The sequence below is a fragment of the Centropristis striata genome, chromosome 23 (assembly GCF_030273125.1).
Source record: "Centropristis striata isolate RG_2023a ecotype Rhode Island chromosome 23, C.striata_1.0, whole genome shotgun sequence".
NCBI lineage: Eukaryota > Metazoa > Chordata > Actinopteri > Perciformes > Serranidae > Centropristis > Centropristis striata.
Window position 1 is genome coordinate 20,541,549 of NC_081539.1, and position 22,389 is coordinate 20,563,937.

The 22,389-nt window shown below is 38.8% G+C and overlaps 1 protein-coding gene across 2 annotated transcripts in view; it reads left to right on the top strand.

Moving 5' to 3' along the window:
• The window catches only part of tpk1 (thiamin pyrophosphokinase 1), a 78,463-nt gene that overhangs the window by 13,249 nt on the left and 42,825 nt on the right, over window positions 1-22,389 (top strand). For both annotated transcript variants that reach the window (XM_059327334.1, XM_059327335.1), the window contains exons 4-5: window positions 9,043-9,112; window positions 21,698-21,770. In XM_059327334.1, the coding sequence (XP_059183317.1) occupies window positions 9,043-9,112; window positions 21,698-21,770 (143 nt within the window). The remainder of the gene's footprint in view (window positions 1-9,042; window positions 9,113-21,697; window positions 21,771-22,389) is intronic.

Genomic DNA, 22,389 nt, shown 5'->3' on the forward strand with positions numbered 1-22,389 from the left:
CTAGTCTGGGTCCACATCTTTGAATCTCCGTCGAATTGACTGATTCGTCTGGCACTGTGACGTAAGAAACAGTGGTGTCTCAGTTTAAAAAGCAATCGATCCAGTGACCACTGCAAGGGGACTGGCGGGACTAATGTCATGTCAAGCTGTTGTCAAGTGTTTACAAGCTCTGCGCCAGAACCAAGCAGGAGTAAAAACAACAATGGTGACTGCAACTGACCATCGAGGCTGTCATGTCTCCTGTCATGTCTTCTCAATATCGCCCAACATCATAATTTGTTTTTGCTTTGCCCCGATCCACTTTTAAAACCACCGCAAAACCAGCATGTTGGCTAAGCATCAGTGTCGACTTAAAATGATGTTAGATTCAGGCGGATACCTTATTCTCTATTGATTGGTCATGGAAAATGAAATCCCTCTCCCCAATGTAAGTTGGTTAGAGTGGAGGCAATATCAGACTCAAGAAGAAAACAGTGTAACGAGTTGACAATACGCCTCACATTCAGGCAAACACACTTTCTCAACTTCTACATTTAAGCACACATGTCAGATGGAGTAAATAGGTGCGGAACTATAAGAGAGAAGCTGTTGGATAGAGATTGTAAAAAAACACACCATAAAAAGCTAATTCCTTTCAAACCTTTTTCAGCGAAAGCAAAAGAGAATGAGTGGAAGAGCTGGTGTTATTTTCGCCGCCTAGAATAACAAAGAGAAGGATAGAGCAGAAGAATAAAGAGTAACAGAGTGAAAATTAAAATGAGGTATTTGTGCAGGAAATCAATCAAATTTAAGGCAAGGTGTAGAGAGCAGGGTGGATCTGGAGACAGGGTGACAGGTGGAGGTGGAGAGGTGAACTGATAGATGAAGGGAGGACGTCAAGGCATCATAATAAGGATAATAATCTTTTCACCGCTCTCTGTGACCGTTTGCCCTCTCCTGTACTGCATTATAGCCCCAACCAGACAGGTATTAATCCCCACCTCTAACCTCATCAATACTGGCCTGCTATAGAATATAGCCCACAGCAGTATGTGTGTGTGTGTGTTTCTGTATGAACTTGTACATGCATCTTTCCTGCATCAAACGTAGTAAATGATTAAAAAGCACTGAAATGACAGGTTTAGTACTGTGTGTGGAAGTGCATTATCTCCTGCCCACCATATGTATCTGTCACCCAGCAGAGTGAGTGACAGGGGGAGTTTGTCCTAAAGCCTGCAGGGAGGGATTATTATGGCTAGTTAATTTACAAGGTCATCTCCTCACTGACTGCTTCTAGTTCTGTCCCCGCTTTAGAAGGCAGCTACAGTATGTCCCGGTTTGTGTTGAGCTTGTTTGTCAAAGAGAACAGAGGATGGCAAATTTGTACTGCATGAGAAAAACGATGTGGTTTTTGCCTCAAACTGCATGTTATCAGCATAAAGTAGACATGTATGTATGTTTTCATTGACATAACATGACATCAGAGGTCACATGACTGCTTTGAAAATCACCGCAATAGCCTAAATTTGCACCGTTATCTTCTAGCTTCATATAATATCAGTATATCCAGTATATTCTTAAAATTGAGCCCGATACGCCCTCCGGAAGAAAAAAAAAGCAAGTTTCTGGCCGTTCTGAACACTCCGGTTCTAGCAGTTTTCTACTCTCAGCTCAAGCTGACCTAAGCTTGTCATTGACTTTTTTATGGTTATCTGCATCAGACATGTTAATGCAGTGTCTATATAACATACACTGCTACATGTAGCAATATGCTAATGACAGGTAAACCTACAATCTTGGTCGCCAACATTGTTGATTTTGGCTACCAATACTGCTGGATTGTTTAGTTTTTCCATTTTTAAGTTTTTATTAGTGACTTTTTTCACAGTGAAAAGTGCTCCTATACTCAATTATAGTAATTTATGTTAAGACAATGAAAGTGATTGGGAAGACCTGGAAATGCTGACTAATCAGAGCAGACTGAGCTTTTTAAAGAGATGCTGAAATATAAAACATTTCAAACAGGGTGAAAATAGGTGCAGCAGCACAGGGCAGTTTCTTAAATATTTTTAAAATATTAACATATGTTGACCTGTCTTAAAAGAAAGCATGAACCTGAACATGAGCATAATGGGTCCCCTTTGAACTCATACACTGTGAGGAGGAGATGAAGTTGGGTAGGGTGTTGCATTCACAATCGTGGCGTACTTCAAACAGCCGGCAATTCATTGTTTTCAGTGGGAGAATGACAGTAATTGCATCTTCACTGCCTGTGAATGGAGTGCAGATGGAGAGATAATCTTTCTCAAGTTCAGTTTACCCACTTTTGCCATTTACTGTGATGAAGACAAATTGAATGCTGAGCGATCTAAAAAGACAGATGCTCCCACAGGCATTTCACTTACAATGAAGAGTGCCTTTTGAATAAGCTTGACCCATTTTATGTGAATTGAGAGTCTTAGGAATGTGTGTCAAAACAGTAATCTTAAAACAACAGAACTAAGAGAAGCACTCGACTATTTGACACACAGACATGAGAACAATTAAAGTTACAAGAGTTGATGGTGCTATGGAGCAATGTTCTACATGTTTTTTATTTGTATAGCACACGTTAAATCACTCAGTTCAATTACTATTGAAAGAACAATGTAATGTATTCTCCTCTTATATGTTATGTTATCCTGTTGCAGTTTTATGTTTTATTACATCAGGCTTTCAATCTAGAGCTCTGGCTTCAAAATTGTTGCTTTTATTATTTTCCACCAGACTGAGCCATTCTCTCACGTTTGCCCTATAGGGCATATAAATGCTATTTTCTTGGTTTCCAGGTTTTGCTGTATAATGGAGCACTGCAGTGTTTGATGCAATGCATTAAAATCAATGTTGTTGTTAATTTAGGTGGCAACATGGAACAAAATAGCATATAAAGGTTTAAAGTTCTGAAAATTGGAAATGATAATGAGGACTGATGTTGGTTAAAAAGTGTAACTCACTAAGTGTGGAATAATATTAATATATAATATGTTTATACCAGTTTTAGGAAGTTAAGATGTTATCTAAGGTAACATGTATTTTTATTCTTGTTTTTTTTTTTTCAAATTAAATTATTTTTAAATTGACATTACAAAAAAACATCAAAATCAGTGTTGTTGTTAATCATTAACACATCCCACACTGCAGAAAAAAAGTTCCCCCTAGCATTTAGTATCCAAAAAATTGCTTCACATTTGGATTGAACATAACGTAATAAGGAATTTTGTTTTTACATGGATATACAAGGGTTACACAGTGCTGCACAAAACTCTGATGTAAGGAGACTGAGTGTAATAATGAACAGTCTAAAATAATGTCAAAAAATGGTTTTAATGTCAACAAAGTCTTAAAAATGATCACTCATTGATATGTATGAGATCTACTTTCATACAGTACTGGAAGGGATTGTTTGCTTATCAAAACAAGTCTCCCACGATATGTTTTTTTTCATCAAAGTGTGAATCAGCCTGAGATCACGGGATGGAAATAAGGCAAAAATATGGCCAGAAAACAGATATAATGGGAAATGATACAAACCTCAGTAGATTGTTCTGATGCTGGTATACTTTGTAGAATCACATCAAACCTCTCGATTTACTGGAGCTGTTTATGTGTGTGTGTGTGTGTGTGTGTGTGTGTGTGTGCGTGTGCGTGTGCGTGAGCGTGAGAGAGACATGATTGACGGACAGAAGTAACTGTTGTAGAACCTTAAGTCTAAAATTATTCAGTCTGTGTGCACTTGTTTGTGTATATCTACATATACACACAGATAATGACTGATAGCTTTACAGTCTGTCACCACCAGGCTTAAAGAAGACTTTTTTCGAGTTATCCTTTGAAAAGTTTCTCGCCTTTGCAGTCAGTCGGAGATAATGAGCCATTTACATTCCAATCATTTCTTGACGTGAAACACAGACAACAGGTGGTGAGGGTTATGAATAAAAGCACTGCCTTGAGTATAAGTATCTTAATTATATCAATGCAAATGCGACTGCATTCTCTTACTTTTTCAGCACTTAAGGCTAGGATGGATAGACTAAGAAGGATACGCACCTCTGGTGGAATAATCATTCCTCTCCATTTAACTCTCCTAATCGAGCCTATTTAAGTGTATGTGCAAGTCTATGTGTGCATCAGATTTTACAGTATGTAGGTGTGATACAGTATCTTTGTATATGCTATATTGTTAGGACTGTGATTTATAATAGTAATGGCTATGGAGTCGGCAGTTATGCTAATTTTAACTCTGCAACTACATTTGTTATTACACCCTGGAGAACAGAAGTATAGATTGAAATATTTAATTCATGTCTGTGATGTGTGTAAATCAGTTTACAAATAGAAAGTCTTGATTGTTATTTCACCCTGAAGTGTGAGGTAGCACTGTCTTGTGTTGTTTGGTGTAATGTTGTTGCTGTGAACACGTATTCACAGTGTATTTTTAATTTACTTTAAGAACATAACTTTTTGATATTGTCTGTAACACCAGTGAAAGGTGTGTGTGCATGTGCGTGTGCGTGTGTGTGTGTGTGTGTGTGTTTTTCTTTTTTTCTTTTTTACCACTGTGGAGTTATGTTTTCAAGGGTTTTGTTTGTATCTAAAGTGTGTGCACAATTCTGCTTATCGATGGCCATTAGTGACGCACAAAGAAACATAAAAAAAATCTGTCAGCAAGGGTAGGGGGAAAAAGACTGACTAGCATATATGGGTATAAATGATAAAGGTTTCAGACTATTAAAAAATCCGCTTTGCAAATGTTTTATGAGGAAGGACATGTATTCAAAGACGTTTTCAGTAGAGCCCGACCCATATGGGATTCATGAGACCGATGCCGATGGTGATTTTAGAGGATGAAAATGAATCGATAACTGCTATGGCGATCGATATTTAAATTTTTTTGAGCTGGAATCTAAAATAGACCTTTGTTGGATTGTGCACCAATTTTTCACCATTTTGTAAATGTACCCAGTGAGCTACTTTTTAAAACAAAATTTTTTTTATTTAATAATATTTTATATGTATGTATACAAACAGTGTATTACACTGTCAGCCAATTCTATAAATGATTACTATGAGACAATAAAGAATAAATGGGAATTATATCAAAAGCTTAATTAAAATCATTACGGTTCAGTTTCAGTCAATTGTTGCCTAATAAAAAAAGACTAGAAAATTTCCTCTGGGGAAATTCTCAAAGGGCCACGGGGGCGACTGCCGGTGTGTGTACACTATGACGAGATTCTTCAGAGATTTCAAGCGTGCGTCAGTGTATCTGAAACTGTAATCACATGAAAGGATCAAAGGCAATCACAGCAGAGCAATCAACAGAATTAACTGTAGCTGTAGAATATTCCGACACAGTGACAGCAGCCAGAGGTGGACAGACTGGACAGACTGGACCTTCTGGCCTCGATCAGAAAGCATTTTTGGCAAAACCATAATACCTATCGTTGATCCGACTTCACTTTGAGCGTCCTGAGTTCTCCAAGACTTGTGTCTACTGTTTAAATGGAGTCTCTAGGTGAAATAATGCTTGAGAAGTAGACGTTTGAAACTCTCCAATTATTGTTCTTTTTCGCTCATCTCTTTCCGGCCGTCCCATTCACTGCAATGCAAAATTTTGGGCAGTTTTTTGTGACTTACATCGCGAAAAATTCTTATTCCGTAGAGAAAAGTAATAGCACACCGATCCCGATCAAACCGCACGTTTTGATATATAATAGTAATAATAATATACTAGTGGGATGAAATTGTGTCCGGAAGAGAAAGAAGAAAAAACCCACAGTATAACAATAGTCCTCAGTGCGATTGCCCTGTGGCCCTAATAATAAAAATAAATAAATAGCTAACACCATTTCTAAATTACGCCAAGCAACATTTTCTGCATTTTATATTGTGTGAGGAAAGTTTTCATAGTGGCACATATCGGACAACACACACACCAATACACTTTGATAGGCCAATATTGGCCAATAATATCTGATTGAACCTCTACTTAGGTTAAATTTCCATAGCAGGAAAGATACAGGTCTAACTGAGTACATTTAAATAGCTGTATTCCATTTATGTGAGCCAGCTCCAGGGTCCTTTCTATTGCGTGTGCTGGCTCTCTCTGGCATGGCTTCCTACCTGCGGATACACTCAGTGCTTTTTGGTGAGAAACCCTGAATGTAAACATAACCATTGTTTGTTTACAAGAATCTCACAGGGTACTCTCTGACTGGGTCTGTGTATAACCTCTGTTTCCCAAGACTAAGGCTTGTATTCACTAACAAATGGATAAATTGACCAATGTGAGACAAGATTTTACAGCAGCAAACAGTACATAGTACATATTTACAGTACATAGAACTATACTGTTCAAATACAAAGTAAACTTCTAGGAAGATGTGCTTTCTTGCACAGTTCTCATGTGTGACAGGTGTGACAGGAACTTATTCTTAACATGTTATCCCCCCCCACAGGGTTTTGTGTTAGATCCAGGAGCATGGTCCCTCGGAATAGAATTTTGTACATTTTAAAGTGAAATGCATCAATCTGGTGTGCTTTTAGAGCACACCAGATTGATACAAAAGATGTCTGTCTCGTCCGCTGCTTAAGGCCTCTGCGTCTCAAAGCAGACTCTTCTCCTCTGTACTGCCCCGGGGGTGGAACAAACTTCCAAACTCCATCCTTTCCGCTGAGTCCTTATCAAACTTTAAGAAGAGACTGAAGACCCTACTCTTTACTGAACACCTTCACTCTTGATCTACACTGACGACTATGACAAGTGTCGCACTGACCGCTCAGCGACCTAAAAGCACTTGTGTCCTAATGGACTCAAACTTAACCCACGGCACTTAGTCTTGCTATGTTTCTTGACTTCATCCTCGCTTGTGTTGTATTAACTCTCATTTGTACATCACTTTGGATAAAAGCGTCTGCTAAACGACATTGTAGAATTGTGGAAAATTAAGAGTCTATATCTCTGAACAACTTTGTGCTCTTGTAAACAATTTAACCATTAACATATTCATTTTATTGATATGAATGGTAATGACAGCAATAAACCCAGAGACAGACAGAGTTTTGTGTAGTTGAGAAATGGTCAACACAAAAATTGACGACATGTCAAAGCGACATGTCAGCAGCTTTTTTTATGGAGTAGTCAGCCAGTTTGGGCCATAAAAGCCCATATTTGGTGGTCTCTGGCACATTCTCATGCCACTATTCCATCATACACACCATTTATTGTATATTTTATTGAGATTGCCTACCCAATTGTAAGCATGTAGCTTCTTGTGAGTTCTAGCCCACACAGTCCATAAATAGCGATTGGAACTTTTGTAATTAAGAATCAATAGACCGTGACTGACTGATGAAGTGAGAGATGCTCTGCCTCAGCAACGGCCCAAAACACAAGAGTAAAAATAATTTTACAGGCACACTGTAGCTAATTAATGTGAAACAATGTATCCTGTTATATTACTGTTTGTTGTATAACTGTTGTTGTTGCAGCCAAACAAATGACATGCACACAGTACATTCAAAGATGGGTAAATGGGGAATGGACACACTTGGAGAAACAAAGCCGATGAGACAGAAAACATGTGTACTACAGTTGCCCGTCTCTTTGGTGCGTGCTTTAGTTAGTTTTAAACTAAGTGCAAGTAGAAAACTACAGCTGATACTTTGAAGTTTTCCCCTGTGTGCACCACAGCAGATCCAAACAGAAAGGGGCTGTTAAAAAATAGGCTGCCTGTTCAGTTTGAATAGAATAGAGGCCATAAAAGAGCATACATTTGCAAATAATTTGCATATAATTTAGTGCGGCTTGAATACCATTTTAAGAACGGCTCGTTTGTCTGTTTTTAAAATCAGAAGGGTAAGTGCTCTTTCACTTACTTTGCCTTCAAAGGGTCAAATTAAATGAACTTGTCTGTGTAGAGTGATTTGTTATGTTTTATAAGGCAGAAATGTAGCTTTCTTCTATCTTATTTGGACCTTATTCAAACTGTTTACATTTTTCGCATTGATTGAAGTAATGCTAAGGCTTTTATTTAACAAAAACCTTGGCATTTCTGATGTAAGTGTTAAAACTACTGCTGTGTCTAAATTGCACATTATTATATTTTTCCTTTCCTATAAATGTGTCCTTGTGCACTCAGCACTCAGACGTATAAAGCAACAGAACATTAATCTTTGCAAATTACTAACACAATCACACTAATTTTATTATATGGCACTCATCTAAGCAACTATCACTAAACAAGTGTCTAATAGAAGAAGCCATTGCATTGTTTGCTGTGTATGTTGGCTTTAAGAATCAAGCCAGCAAACTATGTAGGCTCTACGTCTCTCACAAAGGAAACCACACTATAGGATCAAGGCAATTTATCCTATATCCTGTATTTAATAATTAGCACTGGAAATATATCACACGTAATTTTGCTGTGACAAATGGCACCTCTCAGTAAACAAGACGCCATTTCAGAACATTTTCTGTGAAAATCTTTTTACCCTGTACAACTTGCACTCATAAATGGCAGGTCACACTTCTTAAACCCTGGCTTAACAAAGCAGGTAATATCCAATAGTTGTTAGTATGTGCTGTACTTGTTTGTTCCCTGCTCCTGTGGAACTAATCGTAAGTGGTGGTGTTTTGTGCCTGCAGTGAGGCTTTCTGAATGTGATGAGTTTTTGGGATGGGAGAAATGATCATAAAGTGTGTGGAAAATATTACACCTGTTTCCACCCACTAGACTAAGGTTGCGCACATAAATAGGAACATACACCCTGCCTCAACAATTGAAACATCTTAAAGTAGACTGGACACGAGCTAAGCTAACCCCTGCAGTGGAGTGGAAACAATTTTTTTGTGACATGACAAATCATTCACACCAGTTTGAACTGGGTCATATGTTGCATGAACTTGGTTTTATTATACAATGCAGACATTTCTCTTCGGTGAATTTAAGGCTTACTATTTATATAAAACTAATTGCCTTCAGTTACACAGGCTAAAGTATGTCGTTGTCTATCTTTCTGTAGCTCTCTTGAGGGCTTGTGCTGATGGAGCTGCCAATCATCTTTACAACATCACTGCTGGAGTTAGAGACAGGTGAGTCTGTCTTGCATTAACACATTACACACTTGTATGTCTTCTTTTCTATTATTATGTTGGAGAGAAAAATAATAACTTTGAGAGTTCACATTGCTTATTTAAAAGCATTGTACAGCACTATATTCAGCAACTCTCTTTGTTGCATGTGCATGAAAATTTGTGTGTGTGTGTTTGTGTTCCAGGTGAGAAAATGCACCCTATTTTTTTGTATTAGCGTGTTGTGTGTGTCTGACAAAGCACTCTAGGTGTGCATTTTGCAACCATTTTTTGTGTGTGTGTGGCTAATGGAGGACTGCTGTCAGGACTGAGATGGATCAGGGGTTCACAGTGTCCCCGAAGTGTTGAGGCTTTCACATTAACACCCAGAGTGTGAGCATGAGTGTGTATTTTGTCAGGGTGTGATGTTTGTGTGTGTATGTGTGTGTGTCCGTCTATGTGCATGCTCTTGCAATTCCATCGTTATAACAACCATTTTAGATTGTAGACATCTGAGGTGAGGACGTTTTAGCAAAGTGACGTCATTTAGGACCATTCACACCTTGTCAGTGGAGAAACTTGCTCTGGACCTTGACGTTAGGAGCTAATTTTAAATCTGGAACACTAACGGGTTACACCAGAATAAATTGCGGTCTTTGTTGAAGTTGAGGGAATGGGTGAGGTCCTCACTAGTACAGTAGGACAAACATGCATGTGTTTTGTGCGTCTACAAGCACATACACATATTTTTTCATTTCATTGTCAAAATAAAGCAAGTGATGCGCCTCTGTCTCAGAGTGTGAGTTCAAGCATGTTTGGCCTGCTGGCAGAAGCATCGCTCATACTTCTGTCCGTTTGTGTGACACAACAGATTCATTTTCTGACCCTCCAGTCCAAACTCTGTCAACAGCTACTACAGTGGAGCTGACAGCCAGTCCTCCCTTTAAGCCCAAATAGCATCTGTCCTGAAAAGTTAAACATTATACAGGAGGAGGGTAAAAAAAGGAAAATGTTTACAGTGGGATGCGTAAATTAATCACCAGCAAGTTAAGATGTAATTAACCTAACATTACCATAACTAATGGACTACAGAGAGGAAGAGGACGGGAAATGGAGGTGGAGATGCAAGTAATCAATCAAAGCCAAGCTTTATGAGCACTGGCAACACACAGAGAGATAGTTAAAATAGAGATGCAGGAAAAGAAAAAAATCCCAAAAAGAAGAACAAAATCTGCAAACAGATTGCTAGATAAATCTGACTTTGAAACAAAAAATACAAAAATTATATAGATGGCTGAGCAGCATTGTGCTGTTGTATGGGTCTGTGTGTATTTTTTTGCTTTGAATTTAACATGGTTGAGCCTACTATTGTCTTTAAGCTTGGCATCACCAGACTTATTCTCTAATGCACATACAGTAGTGTTCAAAATAATAACCAGATTAATCCAGGTATAGTTAGGTTGAGTATATTTTTTTTATTGCTACATGGTAAACAAGGTACCAGTAGGTGCAGTAGATTCTCAGAAAACCCAGCATTCGTGATCTGCATGCTCTTAATGCTGTACAATTGGGTAATTAGTTGAAAGGGGTGTGTTCAAAAATATAGCAGTGTCTGCCGTTGACTTTACAAACACAAAACTATTTCGTACACACTTTTTTGTTTCTCGGATTTAGCAATCCTGTGAATCACTAAACTAATATTTAGTTGTATGACCACAGTTTGTTATAACTGCTTCACATCTGTGTGGCATGGAGTCAACCAACTAGTGCCACCTTTCAGCTGTTATTCCACTCCAAGATTCTTTAACAACATTCCACATTTACAGTTTCATTTACATTTCTTGGTTTTGCTTCAGAAACAGAATTTTTGATGTCACCCCACAAGTTCTCAACTGGATTAAGGTCCGGGGATTGGGCTGGCCACTCCATAACATCAATGTTGTTGGTTTGGAACCAAGATTTTACTGGTTTCCTAGTGTGTTTGGGGTCATTGTCTTGTTGAAACACCCATTTCAAGGCCATGTCCTCTTCAGCATAAGGCAACATGACCTCTTCAAGTATTTTGACATATGCAAACTGATCCATGATCCCTGGTATGAGATAAATAGGCCCAACATCATAGTAGGAGAAACATGCCCATATCATGATGCTGCACCACCATGCTTCACTGTCTTCACTGTGTACTGTGGCATGAATTCAGAGTTTGGGGCTCGTCTCACAAACTGTCTGCGGCCCTTGGACCCAAAAAGAACAATTTTACTCTCATCAGTCCACAAAATGTTCCTCCGTTTCTCTTTAGGCCAGTTGATGTGTTCATTGGCAAATTGTAACCTCTTCTGCACATGCCTTTATTTAAACAGAGGGACTTTGCAGGGGATTCTTGTAAATAGATTAGCTTCACAGAGAAGTCTTCTTACTGTCACAGCACTTCCAGGTAACTCCAGACTGTCTTTGATCATCCTGGAGCTGATCATTGGTTGAGCCTTTGCCATTCTGCTTATTCTTCCATCCATTTTGATGGTTGTCTTCCGTTTTCTGCCACGTGTCTCTGGTTTTGCTCTCCATTTTAAAGCATTGGAGATATTTCTAGCTGAACAGCCTATAATTGTTTGCACCTCTTTATAAGTTTTCCCCTCTCCAATCAACTTTTTAATCAAAGTACGCTGTTCTTCTGAACAATGTCTTGAATGACCCATTTTCCTCAGGCTTTCAAAGAGAAATGCATGTTCAACAAGTGCTGGCTTCATCCTTAAATAGAGGCCACCTGATTCACACCTGTTTTTTCACAAAATTGATGACCTCACTGATTGAATGCCACACAGCTTTTTTTTTTTTTTTTTTTTTAATATTTTTATTGCATTTTTCAACACACAAAACACACAGAACTGCTCAGAAATGACAGAAAAAAGGAGCAAAAAAACAAAACAGAATGTGGGTACAGTAAAGAGAAAAATGTTATGGACAAAATAACAAATGACAGTGGGCACATTTTCTGACCAGCCCCTTCCCTATCAATCCCTTTTAGCAAGACACAACAGTATCCAGATGACAATCAATACAGAGCATACAAACACAACAAGGCCAGAAAGGTGTTTGTTAGAAAGGGAGCACTTAGAACAAAGTTATGAAAACAGGCTAGGCTGATTTGGGAAATCCACAAAGCAAGGAGGATGACAGTGTGGGCCAAATATGCTGCAAGTAAGGGTTCCAGACCCTATAGAAAGCATCTATTTTTGAGTGAAGCATATATGTGATGTATTCACTAGGGATGCAGTCCATAATGATGATGTGCCATGATTTTTTTGTTGGAGCAACATTTTTGATCCAGATCAGTAAAATGTTCTTTCTAGCAGCAAAAGTTAGTATATTGAAAAGTCTCCTGTGTTTACTGTCAGTGATCTGATTATCCGGAGACCAAGTATCAGGCACATAGGGTCCATTTATATTGAGACACCAAAGATAGCAGTCAGTTCATTCACAATACTAGACCAGTACATTTGTAACTTCACACATGACCAGAGGCAGTGAAAGTAATCTCCAGTCTCAGAATTGCATTTCCAGCGGGGAATTATTAGTGTCCATTTTGTTCTTGACAACAGGTGTTATATGTTTGCGATGTACAATTCTGAACTGTATGGATTTGGTGCGATTACACACAGAAATTTTCATGGCCTGAGACCAGACTTCCCGCCAGTCAGCATCATCTATGGCAATGCCAAGATATTTCTCCCAAGCTTGCTTGGTGGTTTGTGACACTGCTATTTTTTAACACACCCCTTTCAACTAATTGCCCAATTGCACAGCCTTAAGAGCGTGCATATCACAAATGCTGGGTCTTGTTGATTTTCTGAGAATCTACTGCACCTACTGGTACCTTGTTTGCCATGTAGCAAGCAATTGGACTGCTATTATTTTGAACACTACTGTGTCATGGACACATCACACCTCCATCAGAGCTGTGGACTATTATGCAATCATGGGCTGTATTAAGGTGTGCCACTCTATGATCGGTATGGCTTGAGAAAGGTCTGTGTGACTGTCTTTAAATAAATCCATGTGAGGTGAAACGTGTGTGAGAATTGCCTTTTTTTGGTATTGGATCTTTGGGGGAATTAATATTCTGCAGCACAAAGGAAGTGGTGTTGCATTTGTCAGTTTCTGTGACTGTGTGAGGGTGTACATGTTAGGGTTTTCACATTTCCCCCAAAATGATGCACTAATTAAACCAGTACTGGAACCTTTTTTTGCACCCCAGATATCTCAGTGAAAAATGTGGTTCAAAATATCCAAGCAGGGCTATTTTGTTAGTTGGGGAACATGCAGAGCAGAGCCTGCTGAGAAGTCCCCACATCTAAACTGTAGATTTTACATCAGCAGACTCATGAAAGGATCAGCCCCGCCGAAACTTCTGCAAGTAATGCTGACAAACTGTGCACTCTCTCTGCAGGGGAAACCGTCAGCTTTTAAGAACCAGTTTTAAAAAGGGAAGCCAGCAAAGTGCTCCACAGTCTGCGCGCTGACATCACTTTGACAACATTCAGGGCATTCATGCTGGTGAAGTTGTAAGATATGTCAGATTTGTTGAGAGAATCAAGGCATTTATTTGCCAGTAGAGAGACATTGCCCGAGGTGGTGTTTTTGGAGGACAAACCAAAATTTTAATTTGTAGCGTCACAATTTTTTAAGGTTTTCTTTGAAATGTAAATGGCAGCAAGTCCCTTTGAAAAAGCAATGGCCTTAATAAGTGAGGTGATGTGTGTGTTTATTTGCCCACGTCTGCCTGTGCATGTGTAATTCCAACAGAAAATAATGAAGATATTAAAGTTTCCGGTCAGCCTCTACAGACTCCTGCTCTCAGAAGAACAGAGTGGGTGGATGGCCTCCCACAGTTAAAAGAAAGGGGACACATAATTTTCTGTCAAAACAGCCTTAATGGTAGTCATTAAGGAAGAAATGAGGAGGGGGAACGTCCGGCTAAGCCTTTCTGCCTCTCATGATGAGTCAAGTGACAATGGTTTAACTTCACTGGGGTTTAAGAAGACATAGCATGATGTCATTTGGACGTCACTTCACTTTCTGATCCTTCCACGTTGGGAGTGAAACTCAGAGGACCATAGAAGTGCTGTTTTGCAAACATGGGAGAGCACAACATACAGTAAAGGTTGCAGACTCAGCCCAACCAAAACAAGAAGACCTTGTACATAATTGTAGGGCTACTTTTGTTGCTTAATGGATGCTTAAAAAACATAAAAGGACCTTAAAACCATCTTCTGCAAATATACCAGTCCCCACCACAGGCATATGTGGAGTGCAGGTCATCAGTTGTTGTTAACTGACACAATGTGCCTTTTTTCTTTTTTACCTTAAAAATGTAGACTACGGTACACAGTTTGTTTGTGGCCACTTCTGTAGGGATGTCACAATATGAGATTTGAGAACAGTTATTGGTAGAGAAAATATCACGGTTTCAAAATGTTCCCGATTTAATTAAAATAATTATTTTAATCCATGTCAAAAAGAGAGACAAAGAAAAAGGAGAAGTCTATAGCAGACACAATAATTTAAGAAAATTTCTCATAAAGCTAATAAACTAAAATGCTTATTATTATCAACTAGGGCTAAACCACTTTTTTTGGGATATTTGCTTGTTTGGTAAGTACTGGGTTTAAATTTGTCTCTAATTCAACCAAAATACTGCACCAACTCCTCTGTCTGCTACTATGAGTCAAATGTATTACACATTTTGTACTGTGTTAAGACATTTTGGATATATGACAAAAAAAACGTGGTTTCCTTTTTTCTTAATCAGACACTGTCCCATTTACTCACCGTATTGTATTATCATCAGTAAATGTTTATTCTATAACACGACTCTGATCAGTCAAAGGAATGCACATACAGAAGCTGCTCACACTGAAAAAAAAACTGATATTCAAACCACTTTAAAGCCCTTCACCTTAATAAAATGAATTAGTAAATTATTATGAGGCTCTTTCGCCAGAGCCGAGACCCTCTGGCTCCCCTGTAAAGCTAACACAGCATCTTCTAAATGAAAATAGCATTCTGTCTAATTTGTGCATCTAATCAAATCCTCTGAGAGGATAAGAAGTCAAGAGATGGATGAACAGAGTGGGAATGTGGGAGGAGGTAATTGTACACAAGCAGAGTTTATAAAAAAAATTGCAGCTGTGTGTGGGTCTGTGTGTGTAAAGTGAAAGATGGTGGTGTGTGAATCTCCCCGTGTTTGACTAAGCGTTTGTATATGTGGAAAGGATTTTCTCTGTGTAGTTGTGTCAGCATATGATTGTGTATGCATTTTGGTTTGGAGAAGATAATGCTGTCAGCCTCAGCAAATGAAGTTGTCAAAAGCAAGTCTACTCATTTTACAAGACTTGGTGGCAAAGAGATATCTCCGACAGTTCTATTTGTCTATCATTTCAAGTTTTCTCATTCGTGTCTCACAAGTTTTGTTCTTTATGCTCGCCAGACAAGCCAGCGCCTATGTGTGATGATAAAGGTATTCTAATTAGGTCAGTAACATTAGTGTTGTGGTCAGGACCCCATGTGAGTTGATTTATTTTGCAGATAGGGTCAGTAAAGATTTCCAAGGCTGATATGTTGATTTGTTTAGAATAAATTTAACAAGGTTTCAGATGTATCATACTGAGTATATAATCCTCACAAAGCTCCTTTCAAATATGCTGAAGGCAAATTCACACAGCTATGGGAGCTGTTTAATTGCAAGGCTATCAAGAGTTGCGTGACCTAAAAACGGGGTCACAGGCCAACAATTAAGAGGATTACACTGCAAATGAAACCAGGCAGGGGGTTTGAGAGGCTCACAGACAAGCTGATGACTGGGAAGAATCAGCTCCTCCCTCATTATTGCTGTCTGTGCTGTTTGAAAATCGACTTTTTATTTCTTTTCACACTGAACATGAATCAAAGTAATATGTTGTCATTTAACAAAGATGTTTTGTTTTATTTATGTTTATAATGTTGCTGCAGTACGTCTCTCTCTTGTTAGCAGTGACTTCAATTTCCAGGCAATTATACAGAGATGTTAATTCAGAATTCAGAAAGTATATTTACAAAAACTAAAGTTTATCAGTTTATACATAAAATATGCATTTCTTCTTTGTACAGTTCACATTATATGTCACAAGGATTATATACTCTCAAGGATTAGCATCCCATTCTGTTTTATTTACATTATAAATGTCCCAACGTTTTTCAATTGGAGTTGTATTTTAGTACCTTGACTTATATGGTTAATTATAATTAAATACCACTATTATCAACCTTTCAACCTTATATACCTCTTGTCTGCAATTATCCACCGGTATCAAGTAAAGAAGTGGTAAAGTAGTGAAGCCTGCCCCTATCTGGATTTGATTGGCGGCCTCTGCAAACTGCGACATTGACGGTTGACATTGACTCTGCAGTTGACGCTGAAAACTTGATACTTGAATTGTTTCTTTTGTGCATCTAAAAACTTAACGAAAATATGCAGAATAAAAGCCGAGTGCATACTATGCGGGCTGTACCAAAGGAAAAATAAATTTTGCTGGCAATGCATTTCTAGTGTTGCGTTTCAGTGAGATCAGGGGATTAATCTACAGTAATTAGCTAATATTACTCATTTTATTTTCCTCTTTTCATAGCATCTTTTGTCAAGAAGCCTTCTGTTTTACAGCCGCCTTGTTCTCTCACTACTTTTTTTTATGCTGTTACACTCCAAGTGGAGTCTGTCTATTACAGACAGATTGAAAAGTCTCCTCTGTGTTTATTGCTCTGTGTTGGAAATTGGCATGCTGCTTTGAGTTGATGAGCATGGGGAACTGGGCCTTACCTTTAAACATTAGGGCTTTGCACTTTTGGTTTTACGTAATGTGTCTTGTGGTATAATTTGTTTTTTGTTAAGTTTATCTTATAAGAATTGTAACAATTAGGGTTAATTAAAATTACAGTTATTTCTCCCCCCTCTCTCTAGCACACCTAGTAGCCCTAAGACTAATTCTGAGAGTTAATAAAATGTGTGTGTGTCTGCGTGCATGTTCAGGGTATAAGGAGTGTGTGGAATTATAACTATGTCTGGTTATTAGTCTGACAGCCCGTAGGCGTCAAGCTGATTAGCTTTGGGATTAGACACAGTTGCATCACAAATCACTGGATGACTGTTGGATGAACACATACATGTTTTCACAATCATACTTACATCAAACCAATGTCAAACAGGTGTTTTTTAAAGACATTCACATTTTAAAGACACATACATTAGCATGCAAGCAAGCTCACACTCAGTGGGATAATAAAATCTCTGTCGGCAATGATTGGCTGTTTTTCTTTGCTGTACTGCTTTATTATGAAACCAGCGATTTAGGAACCACATTACACAACTAACAGCTAGTACAAACTAACAAGTCCTCTTCACAGTGCCTTCCAAAGTAAACCACAAACAAAAAATATTAAAATGGTTGTTTTCTGGTCTGGTATCTTTTAATTAAGGTTTGATTAATTTCATGCAACTAAACTACTGCTACTACTTTAGAAAACATCAGACAACAACAAAAACACTGTTGTTATAAGATAGGATGCTGTGACTTCCAGTGCAAAGTCAGACACTATCTGCCTAAAATGTTTTATGCATCGATCGTATATGAATATAAAAAATAAGTGAAGCCAAAACAACTCAATCTCCCCCAGGTCATAAATCCTTCCCCCTGCATGTTAGTCGATGGAAGTATTGAATCCCCTGATATGTTTGGTTTTAATTAGTTATTTGACACTATTACAAGGGGTCGAGACATTAGATGATTACAGTTCTGACACTGGCCTGAAATGCGCAAGATGGCAGCGCCCATCTTTGACTTTCTTTATATATAGTCCATGGTTTTACAGCACTTTACCCACTTTTTTCATTTTCTTCTGAGAGAGGAATAGGGCTGGGTATTGGTACTTGATACCTTTTAAGATATTGACTGAAACCCCTCAGCACTAAGTCCCAAGCTGCTACAGCCAAAATAGCCTGTGGTGTGCTGAAGTTGAGAGTTGTGTCTTTGACAGAGTTCAGTATGCCGAGATGCCAACAAAATGTTTGGAAATAGGGCTGTACTGCGGTATAGATAGTCACCATGTGTATAGGTATACACCTATGTCTGATAACTGAAGGCTCCCATTCACATGATGGGTATTAAGTAGAAGGTAGAAAAAAGTAGAAATGGTATCAAAGGAGGTATTGTATTACTATCAGTATCATTGTAAAGGTATTTTTAAAACAATACACAGGTCAAGGGATGACTCATGACCACATTTTTTACATTTGGACAAATGAGAGATTGTTGTTTTTCTGATGAAGACAGTCCCCTACAAACACATGCAATCAGACAATATTCTCTGTATTATATGTACACAGAAGTCATAGCTTGTCAAAAAATACTTTTCTATGTCGGTCTATAAGTTGTGCCTTACAGTCCATATCAATGTTTACCCAAGTCAGAGTGCTGAATATGTCAAAGGTGCTTTGTTGTGTGATTGTGTTTGTGTATGTGGGTCGTTAATGATGTCATCCAAAATAATTCCTCAAACCCCTCACTGCCTCTCCTCCTCTGATTGGGAGATGGGAGGGATGAGAGGTGTAATCAGAGGCTCATCTCCTCAAGTGATGAAAAGATGAAAAAAGGGAGAAGCAGAGTGTGCGTCATGCTGTGATTCAGGAGATGAGGAAAGAGTTGAGGGAGCAAAAGTATATAAACAAAACATTTCGTTGTAATTAAGTGGTCATATGAAAGGTGGAAGACTTAATTTGATGGAAACAAAGACAGAAAGAATAAGAAAGTGAAACAGTGTTTTTTTTTTGTTCATCTAAATGAAGTGGTTAGATTGACCAAAATTGCCACAATTGCAGAGAAAAGTAAGTATTGCAGAGCAAAATAAGATGAGATTGGAAGAGGGTGTAAAAGAGAAGTCAGCATGGTAAGGAGAGGGTGCGGTGGCGGGGAGAGGAGAAAAAACAGGCATAGAGGATGCAGAGAGAGGCACACACAAGCAAGCTCACAGACAAACACACACACAAACACAGGCAAAGGTCACACAGCCATCCCCGCCACCCGGTGCTCAGACAAACTGGTGGTAAAATGCTCTATTTCCCATCCAAATTAAAGTGTCAGTTAATATTAATGTGGAAGTGAAGACTGTCAGACACAGCACACAAACACACACGCAAACAGCATTCACGCTCACGCACACAGACACAAATACAGAATTTAGAATCTCGCCTGGTCAATTACTATAAGCCGACAGAGACGTGCACACAGGTCACAATAGGATGTGTGTGTGCGTGTGTGTGTGTGTAAAGCTCTGATCAGGTACCAGTGTCACGTCTCGTCCCATCTGTCACATGAAGGTTATTTCTGAATGGAGATGCAATTGTTGCGTTGTGTGTCATAAGGGGGAGAAGAGTGTGTGTGTGCTTGTGTGAACCATCTTATTTGAAGATGTTTGTGCATATTATGTGTGTGTGAGTGCACATCCCAGTGCCTGTGAATGTGTTTGTGTGGAGTTTTATTTTACCTGGATCACATGTTTTGTCCAGCTCAGGTAGGGTTGAGTCTGATTGTGTTTACGCGTGCGTGTGTGTGTGTGTGTGTGTGTGTGTGTGTGTGTGTGTGTGTGTGTGTGTGTGTGTGTGTGTGTGTGTGTGTGTGTGTGTGTGTGTGTGTGTGTGTGTGTGTGTGTGTGTGTGTGTGTGTGTGTGTGTGTGTGTGTGTGTGTGTGTGTGTGTGTGTGTGTGTGTGTGTGTGTGTTTGTGTGTGTGGCAGCAGATTGCATACAATTGCTGTTCTGTTTGTCTTGCTGTATCTTGTTGGTGTAAATGGGAACACTGAGGAGGGAGGGAAGGAATAATCCTTCTGTATCTCTTTCTTCAACCGACCGGAACATCGCTCTCGCCTCTTGCTGGGGAGCAACCACACAAACACACACCCGCGAACACAAACACAAACAAACACACTACCCAACCAACCATGAAATCGTAATGTCAGACCTGTTAATGCCTCTAGATAGCGGCAACCGCATCCCTGCGTGGTCCTGTTTCTTACACATAAACACACACACATAAATGGAATAAACAGAAAGCTATCTGTCTCTCTCTGACAGGAATGTTCCACTCAGTAGTGGCTGGTAGATTTTTAGTTGTTTTCACTGATATCTGCTACAGACCTTGTTAATTCCTTCACCCTGGGAGTGCAGGCTGCCTCAAAACACAGTTGTATTTGGATGAATGCAATACATAGGGAAATTTGTATGCAGAATGCAACGCCTGCATGCACGTATATTCCCAAACCTCCTGCCCAGTTTAATTTTCTGTTGTAATCCTCTTAATAGCATGTATTAACATAGTTTTTCTGCCAGGTTTATGTAGTTAACAGCTAATATTCTGTATTACTTCATTTTGTGATCATTGTGCCTGTTTTCTGAGAGGCAATCCTGGGTTTTGTGAGGGATAGCATTAAAAAAAAAGCATACACATGTCAGGCTGGGTGAAATAATAAATTACATTTAGATTTTCTTTCTCCTTTTCACACTCTGTTATACAAACAGTGTGCCTTTTACAGTGGCTTTATGTAAGCAAACAACAAGCTTTCAAACCTAGCATTTCAGGCTCATTTGCATCCTCCAGCACACGTGTAACCATGAAAGTTAATATCCACTCGTTTCATGCATACTAACTGCAAAACAACTGTCAACTAATATAAACAAAGCTTAACTCTTAATTGTTGTTTCTTTTTTGTAGTTATATAAGGAGATTATGGTGCTGAATCAGCACACAATTTGTGTTTTCTCCCTATTTTCCTCTTCACTTTTAATTATTGAAGCATTTTTAAGCTTTACTTTTATAAACTGTTGTGATCAGCATCTTCCTTCAGCAACAAACAGCATGTTTTGGGTGCACAGGGAAAATCAGCTTTTGTATGTATTTTTATAACCAGAAATAGTTGGACACTATAGTATTCTGCCTTCTGTGTTAGAATTTAGTTGTCAAATTTCAGTGTATTCTGTATTGTTTTTACTTCACTTTATCCTCTTAACGGGTCATCAGTAGTCCAAATAAATAAACCCATTCCTAAAAACATTAATTAACTGTATTACCTTATTTCACCATTTACAATTTACTGCAGTGATTGAGCACATGTTTGAAAACATGAATTGCACCGTGACCTGCAGTAATCAAACCAATACTCGGCTCTAATGGAGAATGAAGTCACTCAGTGTAATGGAAAAGGCCAGTATCTGATGAACACCAGGTACATCATGCTCTGTTTATTTGTGTGTGCGTGTATGAGAGAGATTGGCTGCGCATGCTTTCCAATCTGTGTGTGTGGGTGTGTGCGTGACAGGGCCAGGATCAGTGCCACAGAGAATCACCCTGTCAGTCTCCATGTCTCTTCGTCTTTCCCCGGCGGCGTCACTGCCTCTCCCTCGCTGCACAGATCAAAGAGCTGACACATGCCCCGATGTCCTCTCTTCTATCTCACTCTCTGTCTTTCTTGCAATCGTAACCCTCTCCCTCTGTCACTCACCCCCTCTGTCTATCCTTACATCCAGCTTTCTTCCCGACTATATCAGCGGGGATTTTGATTCCATTACTGCCGAGGTCAAAGCATTCTATGCAGACAAGGTGAGTGGAACACACTCTCAGACCTACAGGTGTACACACTCAGACACACACACATAAACATAAAGCAATACAAACAAAGACATAATTTGATAGTTTAGACTAAATGTATGACCACTGAACAACCTTGAAATGCAGGCAACTTTAATAAGAAGTTGACTTTTCCAACACAGATTGAGGATTTGTATTTTTCCCCTTACAGACGGGGACCGTTTCATAGTCTACCCAGTAAATTTAGTTTCCCATCTGGTGCACAGTGCCACCGAACAAAGTCTTGGAGTGACACTGACTATAAAGACACTTTCTCGCGGAGCACTGTTGACAGCAGTTGAATTGACCAAAGCATGATTTTGTTTTCCGTATACTGTTACCTTATTTATTTACCTTTATTTTATTTTACCAGATATAAATCGAATTGGAATTCCCGTCCAAGATAGCAACTTCCAAAAGTTTAACATAGACCTAATACGACAAGGTAAATAAGTTAAAACAAACAATATGAACAACTTCATACGAAAGAAGCAAATAACAATCTTAAATCTTAAACATGAACTAACAGTGTTCAGTAATGTGACAAGTACATTTACTAGTCAAAAAGTCCTTGATACTGTTCTTTTAATCT